This window comes from Oncorhynchus mykiss, chromosome 5 (genome assembly GCF_013265735.2).
Source record: "Oncorhynchus mykiss isolate Arlee chromosome 5, USDA_OmykA_1.1, whole genome shotgun sequence".
NCBI lineage: Eukaryota > Metazoa > Chordata > Actinopteri > Salmoniformes > Salmonidae > Oncorhynchus > Oncorhynchus mykiss.
Genome location: NC_048569.1, coordinates 84,661,577 through 84,670,843, shown reverse-complemented (window position 1 = coordinate 84,670,843; position 9,267 = coordinate 84,661,577). Strand labels below are relative to the sequence as shown.

The following is a 9,267-nucleotide window of genomic DNA, read 5'->3' as shown; positions in this document are numbered from 1 at the left end:
CAGTGATTTGCTAATCTGTCACATGTTGCCTCTAGGATACAATGGCACATGTTGTGTCAGTGGCATACTAGGCTGCGTTTACACAGGCAGCCCAATTCTGATATTTGTCCCACTAATTGGTCTTTTGACCAATCACATCAGATCTTTTCACAGCACAAGCAAGCTCTTATTCAAAGCTGATCTGATTGGTGAAAAGACCAAATAGTTAGAAAAAAATATCAGAATTGGGCTGCCTGTGTAAACGCAGCCAAATGTTGACAAATTCTTAACATATTGTCGTGAAGTTCTACAATGTAGCAGGTAGCTAAATATTATACTGCTTGCGTACGAGTTTGCGCAATGCGCCTATCACCCCCGCCAGAAAATATTCCAAATATTTGAACAGCAAGCGCAGAGAGGAAGGGGGGTCGGAGAGAGCAGAGAGGAAGGGGCCGGAGAGCGGAGAGAGAAGAGAGAGAGGCGCAGTTGAGCAAGTGAGCTAAGTAGCTAAAGCCAGTCAGTGAGGCCGAGGCGGACAGTTTTGAGGTGACAGTGGAGAATGGGGAGGACTTTGCACGCCCGGCGAATTTTGTCCGCAGAAAGGGTGCTCAAACTCGATCTCTACCCATCTGAGAGCGTGTGCTGAAACTGGAGAAACACCGGTGGACAGGAAGGAATGGCTGATCCTCTGAGGAGGAATTTATTAGCAAAACTTCGGGGGAAGAAATCTAAGAAAGGGACGCCGGCTGGTGGATACGGCGCTGCGACTAATGGGGGCAGAGCAGGTAAAGGAAAAGTTTCTCAAAACCCAGACGGCCAAACTCGTCCAGTAGTAATGTTCGCAGAGTTGCATTGTCTGACAGACAACATCATGAGAGGTAACGATAGTTACGTTAACGACATTGTAGTAAACAAGGTTGGATTAGATCAAGAGCAGAGCACGGTAGGAGTTGTTGAGACGAGTGAGTTTCCCCAGCAGTACGAGGCTTCAGCTAACATGCACATAAACACTAGCCGGGGGCCGGGGGACAATCAGGGTAGCGGGTGCTCCGGGATTAGGGGTGGAGTAAATGAGGAACTCTTGGGGGTCTCACTTCAAAGAGCAACTCAGTACGAGGGGAATGATAGAGACGAGATGATCAGAATCCATAAACAAGGGCCCGGCTACTTCTCTGGACAATTACAACAAGGACACATAGGTAGAGCACACGAACAGAGAAAACACTTTGTCCCCATTCCGCGACAGTATAGCGCAGGGGATTCAATAGGGTTTGGGAGCAATAGTCCTAATAATCACATTATATACCACAGAAGGCCTGATGGGGTAGTTAAAATGACAAATGGCCACTATCCTGCTTCAAAGAGTAATGGAACAAATGTCTGCTTTGACAAAGATCTAAAGACTCGAGTAAGCCACGGGCAGACAGACGACTCCTGCCATCAAACTGTGTACAACTACAAGGCAGACAACGGGCAGAGGTCTATAAATGATTTCAAAGTTACTGCAAACGTGCATCCTGGCCACAACCAAATATTGAAAACAAATGTTACAAATAACGGGACGCAAATGTGTCCGCCTGGTATCCCGTGTGGGCATCATCCGGACAGTAATTACACCGAGGAAAACATTGTGATTAGAAACATAGAGAGTTACGGGAGCTCGCCTGAATTTACAGGGGACAACATTAGGGTGACCCATTTGCAGAGCCCGACATTTTTCCCCACTGAATTAGAGATATGCGACGTTAATGTGGCCTCCCACTTCATATGCGCAAGAGAAGGAGCACTCCGACACTACTCTCTAGATAGCGAGGATGATGATTATTATGATAATGTAATTCTTCCCTTTTATGTATCTGAGTCGTTAGGTCCAAATGATAGAAAAAACTCAGATAAAATAGAAGCCATAGAGTCGGGTAAAGATGTTCCTAAAGGACAAGTCATTAGCGACAGTGTGCAGGAGACAGACAGACTGCGGAGCCAGTTGAAAGAGGCCTATTACCTTCTTATAAACACCATGCATGATATTAGTTTTGATGGTCAGGTCAGTGTCAACGGTTTTATAGATCAGGCAAGTTCCTCCAGTCACTCTCGGGACAGCATGTGCTCACGGTTGTCCATCAAGCATGTGGACAGTGATGCTTGGTCGTCGGGAGAGCACAGTGTCCAACAGGTGTCTGACACAGACTCCATCCTGTTGTGCCTGCTGAGTGAAAACCGAGTGGATCCAAGTCTCAAAAAAAAATTCATTAGCAAGAGCCTCGTGAATCTATCTGCTAGCAAGATTGGGCCTCCCTTACTGCGTTCCACTAGTGACAGAGCTATCAAATACCGCAGTGGTGCGCACAATGCGCCCTGCATCCAGGCCCTCGGTTCCCAAAGCCCTGCCTGTGAGAATGGGGATGGAGCAAGTAGGCCACAGGCTGTTGGAGCCTCTGACCCGTTTGAGAAACAGGCCAGCTACAATGGTGACACGAGCAGCGACGACCTGCTTCAAGACACCGGTGAAGACTTCAAGTTGAACGAGAGTAGTGGCTCGGTCAACAGCCTCACTGGATCGTCCGACAACGCAGACACCCAGCAGGGTGGTAACAGCAAGCGAGATGGAGAGATGAGCGCATGGGACCGGGGAGGCTCTGCCAAGCCCCATGGAGTCACCGTCAACAAGATGCAGGAGTGGATGCACAAAGGCCGTCTGTTGTCTTCGGAGATGAAGCAGCGCATCGCGGGGTCTACGCCCCAAGCCCATGCCACCCACGGTGGCCTGGATAGTGCACCACGGCCCAGCCAGGGCCAGGCCAGCTCAGTTCCAGGTGGATCTAAACCAGCAGCCCTGACGACCAGAGTTCACGGGGCCATACCCGCCGCTGTGGTCCCATGCCAGAGCCAGGCTTTGCATCAGTCAGGTAGGAAGGGAGGTGGTGGCCCCCCCTGGTGGAGCCACTCTCCGATCCAGGGAATCTCCCCCCTGTCGTCCTCCTCCATCCTCCTTCACCCATATTAAACTACTCCGTCTGGTCTGGTGGTGGTGGTCTCACTTTCTCTCCCTCTGGATGCAAAGCAAAGGGACGGAATGAATAAATGCCTGTCTGACCGGCCCCTTTGCTTTCCTAGTAGGATTCTCTAGTCTAACTGGTGGCGGGTTCTGGTTCTTCTTCTTCACACACTAATGTAGCTTCCATTTTAACACTGAATAGCACATTGGTTATAGTGGGCCACACTGTCGTAGTAACAATAACCACTAACTCACTCTGTAGTCTCATGGTGTTGATAACAGTGATAATGGTTGTGGTGGGTATGAACATTACTCTTGAACAATGAAATGTATAATCTGTATTAATGTTTGTTTGAGACCATAATTTGAGATGAAAACATCTGTATCATGAAACACAAATGGATATCCTGTTTTGATATTACCATGTTATTATGGTATTACCATAAAACCTGTCCTTTCATCTGCTGACCTATTTTTTAAGGAAATGGGATACATATCTACTTTTGCAGGTTGTAAGGTTTAGCTGGTGAGGTGACATCTCTTTCTTGTTGTTTCCCTGTGATATTTTCTATGGTTGGTATGGATGTGTGTGTGTGTCAGGTTGGTGTTCCATGGTATGTGTATGACTGGTGGGTTGAGCCTCATCCAGGGTAAATAGGGTGATAGGCCACATGTACCGGGTGCTGTTGTTGACTCTCTCTGGTGCAGGGCTAGAAATAGAGTGTGATCTCCAGACTGCAGCGGAGAGGGAGAGAAATAAAGAGGGTGAGAGAGGAGGGAGAGGGGGAGCATGGGGAGGGAGAGGGGGAGAGAGTGAGGGGGAGGGAGGGAGATGGAGGGCAGCTGTTGGCTCTTCCAAAGATGGTTTGGCTGCTAACTTTCTACTTTCTCTCTTTTTCTCTCTCTATCTCATATCTTTGTCTCTGTTTCTCTCTCTCCCTCTATCTCTCATGTCTCTGTTTCTCTCTCTCTGTCTTCATCTCTCATGTCTCTGTCTCTCTTTCTCTCTATCCCTCTCTTCATCTCTCATGTCGCTGTCTCTCTTTCTCTCTATCCCTCTCTTCATCTCTCATGTCGCTGTCTCTCTTTCTCTCTATCCCTCTCTTCATCTCTCATGTCGCTGTCTCTCTTTCTCTCTAGCCCTCTCTTCATCTCCCATGTCTCTGTCTTTGTTTCTCTCTCCCTCTCTTCATCTCGCTCTGTCTTTCCCTCTCTGTCTCTCTATTCATCTTTGTCTACTCTACTCTCTTCTTCTCTCATCAAAGAAAAGTTCAGCCTCTTCTGCACTTTTCCACTGTCTAACCATACCTGTTGAAGTCGACAAACAGGAGAAGACAGGGAAAGAGGGGACAGAGAGACATAGAAGCCACTAGGTGTATGAAAAGGGATGTACAGTGGGGCAAAAAAGTATTTAGTCAGCCACCAATTGTGCAAGTTCTCCCACTTAAAAAGATGAGAGAGGCCTGTAATTTTCATCATAGGTACACTTCAACTATGAAAGACAAAATTAGAAAAAAATATCCAGAAAATCACATTGTAGGATTTTTAATGAATTTATTTTCAAATTATGGTGGAAAATAAGTATTTGGTCAATAACAAAAGTTTATCTCAATACTTTGTTATATACCCTTTGTAGGCAATGACAGAGGTCAAACGTTTTCTGTAAGTCTTCACAAGGTTTTCACACACTGTTGCTGGTATTTTGGCCCATTCCTACATGCAGATCTCCTCTAGAGCAGTGATGTTTTGGGGCTGTTGCTGGGCAACACGGACTTTCAACTCCCTCCAAAGATTTTCTATGGGGTTGAGATCTGGAGACTGGTTAGGCCACACCAGGACCTTGAAATGCTTCTTATGAAGCCACTCCTTCGTTGCCTGGGCAGTGTGTTTGGGATCGTTGTCATGCTGAAAGACCCAGCCACGTTTCATCTTCAATGCCCTTGCTGATGTAAGGAGGTTTTCACTCAAAATCTCACGATACATGGCCCCATTCATTCTTTCCTTTACACAGATCAGTCGTCCTGGCCCCTTTGCAGAAAAACAGCCCCAAAGCATGATGTTTCCACCCCCATGCTTCACAGTAGGTATGGTGTTCTTTGGATGCAACTCAGCATTCTTTGTCCTCCAAACACGACGAGTTGAGTTTTTACCAAAAAGTTATATTTTGGTTTCATCTGACCATATGACATTCTCCCAATCTTCTTCTGGATCATCCAAATGCTCTCTAGCAAACTTCAGACGGGCCTGGACATGTACTGGCTTAAGCAGGGGGACACGTCTGGCACTGCAGGATTTGAGTCCCTGGCGGCGTAGTGTGTTACTGATGATAGGCTTTGTTACTTTGGTCCCAGCTCTCTGCAGGTCATTCACTAGGTCCTCCCGTGTGGTTCTGGGATTTTTGCTCACCGTTCTTGTGATCATTTTGACCCCACGGGGTGAGATCTTGCGTGGAGCCCCAGATCAAGGGAGATTATCAATGGTCTTGTATGTCTTCCATTTCCTAATAATTGCTCCCACAGTTGATTTCTTCAAACCAAGCTGCTTACCTATTGCAGATTCAGTCTTCCCAGCCTGGTGCAGGTCTACAATTTTGTTTCTGGTGTCCTTTGACAGCTCTTTGGTCTTGGCCATAGTGGAGTTTGGAGTGTGACTGTTTGAGGTTGTGGACAGGTGTATTTTATACTGATAACAAGTTCAAACAGGTGCCATTAATACAGGTAACGAGTGGAGGACAGAGGAGCCTCTTAAAGAAGAAGTTACAGGTCTGTGAGAGCCAGAAATCGTGCTTGTTTGTAGGTGACCAAATACTTATTTTCCACCATAATTTGCAAATAAATTCATTAAAAATTCTACAATGTGATTTTCTGGATTTTTTTTTCTCATTTTGTCTGTCATGGTTGATGTGTACCTATGGTGAACATTACAGGCCTCTCTCATCTTTTTAAGTGGGAGAACTTGCACAATTGGTGGCTGACTAAATACTTTTTTGCCCCACTGTATAGAAAGACTAGCTCAGGGACCTGGGAAGAGAAAAGAAGGTTTTGTCACGTTCTGACCTCTATTTCCTTTGTTTTTGTATTTATTTAGTATGGTCAGGGCGTGAGTTGGGTGGGCAGTCTGTTTGTCTTTCTATGTTTTGGTCTAGTTCTATGTTCGGCCTGATATGGTTCTCAATCAGAGGCAGGTGTTCGTCATTGTCTCTGATTGGGAACCATATTTAGGTAGCCTGGGTTTCACTGTGTGTTTGTGGGTGATTGTTCCTGTCTTTGTGTAGTGTTCACCAGATAGGCTGTATTAGGTTTCACGTTCCGTTTGTTGTTTTCGTATTCGTTTAGTTATTTCATGTATCGTCAATTATTGATTAAAGAACATGAGTAATCACCACGCTGCATTTCGGTCCTCTCTCTCAACAAACGAAGAACGCCGTTACAGAATCACCCACCACACTCGGACCGAGCAGCGTGTTAACAGGCAGCAGCGAAAGGAGGACGTTATGGACAGCAATGGCATGGAGTATACTACTTGGGAGGAGATCGACAGGTGGGCGGCCGACCCAGGGAGAGTCCCGGAGCCCGCCTGGGATTCGATGGAGCAGTGCGCGGCAGGTTATCAGAGAATGGAGTTGGCGAAGCAGGCACGGCGGCGCGGAAGGAAGCCCGAGAGGCAGCCCCAAAAATTTATTGGGGGGGGGCTAACAGGGAGTATGGCTACGCCAGGTAGGAGACCTGAGCCAACTTCCTGTGGTTACCGGGGGGCTAGAGAGACCGGGCAGGCACCGTGTTATGCTGTGGAGCGCACGGTGTCCCCAGTGCGGGTGCACAGCCCGGTGCGGTACATTCCAGCTCCGCGTATCGGCCGGGCTAGAGTGGGCATCGAGCCAAGTGCCATGAAGCCGGCTCTACGCATCTGGTCTCCAGTGCGTCTCCTTGGGCCGGCTTACATGGCACCAGCCTTGCGCACGGTGTCCCCGGTTCGCCTGCATAGCCCAGTGCGGGCTATTCCACCTCGCCGCACTGGCAGGGCGACCGGGACCATTCAACCGGGTAAGGTTGGGCAGGCTCGGTGCTCAAGAGCTCCAGTGCGCCTGCACGGCCCGGTCTATCCATCACCACCTCCACGCACCAGCCCTCCGGTGGCAGCTCCCCGTACCAGGCTGTCTCTCCGGCCCATCCTTGCAGGGGCTCTCTCCTCTCCAGCGCTGCCGGAGTCTCCCGCCTGTCCGGCGCCTCTGCCGGAGTCTCCCGCCTGTCCGGCGCCTCTGCCGGAGCCTCCCGCCTGTCCGGCGCCTCTGCCGGAGCCTCCCGCCTGTCCGGCGCCTCTGCCGGAGCCTCCCGCCTGTCCGGCGCCTCTGCCGGAGCCTCCCGCCTGTCCGGCGCCTCTGCCGGAGCCTCCCGCCTGTCCGGCGCCTCTGCCGGAGCCTCCCGCCTGTCCGGCGCCTCTGCCGGAGCCTCCCGCCTGTCCGGCGCCGCTGCCGGAGTCTCCCGCCTCTCCGGCGCTACCAGGGCCTTCCGTTTCTCCAGCGTTGCCGGAGCTTCCCGTCTGCCCAGCGCCAGCTGAGCTTCCCGTCTGCCCAGCGCCAGCTGAGCTTCCCGTCTGCCCAGCGCCAGCTGAGCTTCCCGTCTGCCCAGCGCCAGCTGAGCTTCCCGTCTGCCCAGCGCCAGCTGAGCTTCCCGTCTGCCCAGCACCAGCTGAGCCTCCCGTCTGCCCAGCGCCGCCAACGCCGCCCGTCTGCCCAGCGCCGCCAGTGCCGCCCGTCTGCCCAGCGCCGCCAGTGCCGCCCGTCTGCCCAGCGCCGCCAGTGCCGCCCGTCTGCCAGGAGCCGCCAGTGCCGCCCGTCTGCCAGGGGCCGCCAGTGCCGCCCGTCTGCCAGGGGCCGCCAGTGCCGCCCGTCAGCCAGGGGCCGCCAGTGCCGCCCGTCAGCCAGGGGCCGCCAGTGCCGCCAGTCAGCCAGGGGCCGCCAGTGCCGCCAGTCAGCCAGGGGCCGCCAGTGCCGCCAGTCAGCCAGGGGCCGCCAGTGCCGCCAGTCAGCCAGGGGCCGCCAGTGCCGCCAGTCAGCCAGGGGCCGCCAGTGCCGCCAGTCAGCCAGGGGCCGCCAGTGCCGCCAGTCAGCCAGGGGCCGCCAGTAAGCCAGGGGCCGCCAGTGCCGCCAGTAAGCCAGGGGCCGCCAGTGCCGTCAGTCAGCCAGGGGCCGCCCGAGCAGCTGCCCTTCTGTCCAGAGCAGCTGTCGCCCCTCTGTCCCAAGCTGCTGCCGCCCCTCTGTCCCGAGCAGCTGCCCCTCTGTCCCGAGCAGCTGTCCCTCTGTCCAGAGCAGCCATCGCCCTTCTGTCCCGAGCTGCTATCGCCCCTCTGTCCCGAGCTGCTATCGCCCCTCTGTCCCGAGCTGCTATCGCCCCTTTGTCCCGAGCAGTTGTCCCTCTGTCCCGAGCAGCTGCTTCACCTCTGTCCCGAGCTGCCCCTCTGTCCCGAGCAGCCCCTCTGTCCAGTGGGGTCATTGAGAGGGGTGGTCATGGTGAGTAAGCCAGGGAGGCGGACAATAAGGCGGACTAAGACAATGGTGAAGTGGGGTCCGCGTCCCGCGCCAGAGCCGCCACCGCGGACAGACGCCCACCCAGACCCTCCCCTATAGGTCAAGGTTTTGCGGCCGGAGTCCGCACCTTTGGGGGGGGGTACTGTCACGTTCTGACCTCTATTTCCTTTGTTTTTGTATTTATTTAGTATGGTCAGGGCGTGAGTTGGGTGGGCAGTCTGTTTGTCTTTCTATGTTTTGGTCTAGTTCTATGTTCGGCCTGATATGGTTCTCAATCAGAGGCAGGTGTTCGTCATTGTCTCTGATTGGGAACCATATTTAGGTAGCCTGGGTTTCACTGTGTGTTTGTGGGTGATTGTTCCTGTCTTTGTGTAGTGTTCACCAGATAGGCTGTATTAGGTTTCACGTTCCGTTTGTTGTTTTCGTATTCGTTTAGTTATTTCATGTATCGTCAATTATTGATTAAAGAACATGAGTAATCACCACGCTGCATTTCGGTCCTCTCTCTCAACAAACGAAGAACGCCGTTACAGGTTTCTATCCCTGTAGGTTGTTTTATTCACTGTCTTGTCCCCCCCTCCTTCCTTCATAAGTTCCATGGTAACTAAAAGGACCCTTGGAGTGAATATTTAGAATGCCAATCCTGTTGTTTAACTTGTTTGCTCCCTGTTAATTCCTTAGTATGAATGAACAAAATGGGCAGCGATGAAGTGTTTATTAAGGTCAGCCCCAGAGCTTATCTTACCCCTGTGGATCTCTCTCTCTC

The 9,267-nt window shown here is 51.7% G+C and overlaps 1 protein-coding gene across 2 annotated transcripts in view; it reads left to right on the top strand.

Moving 5' to 3' along the window:
• The first annotated feature begins 385 nt into the window (after positions 1-385).
• The window catches only part of syde2 (synapse defective 1, Rho GTPase, homolog 2 (C. elegans)), an 84,438-nt gene continuing 75,556 nt past the window's right edge, over positions 386-9,267 (top strand). The window contains exon 1 of one of the 2 annotated variants that reach the window (XM_021604584.2): positions 386-2,885. In XM_021604584.2, the coding sequence (XP_021460259.2) occupies positions 656-2,885 (2,230 nt within the window). In that variant the 5' untranslated portion in view covers positions 386-655. The remainder of the gene's footprint in view (positions 2,886-9,267) is intronic. The other variant, XM_021604586.2, reaches the window with a different exon arrangement.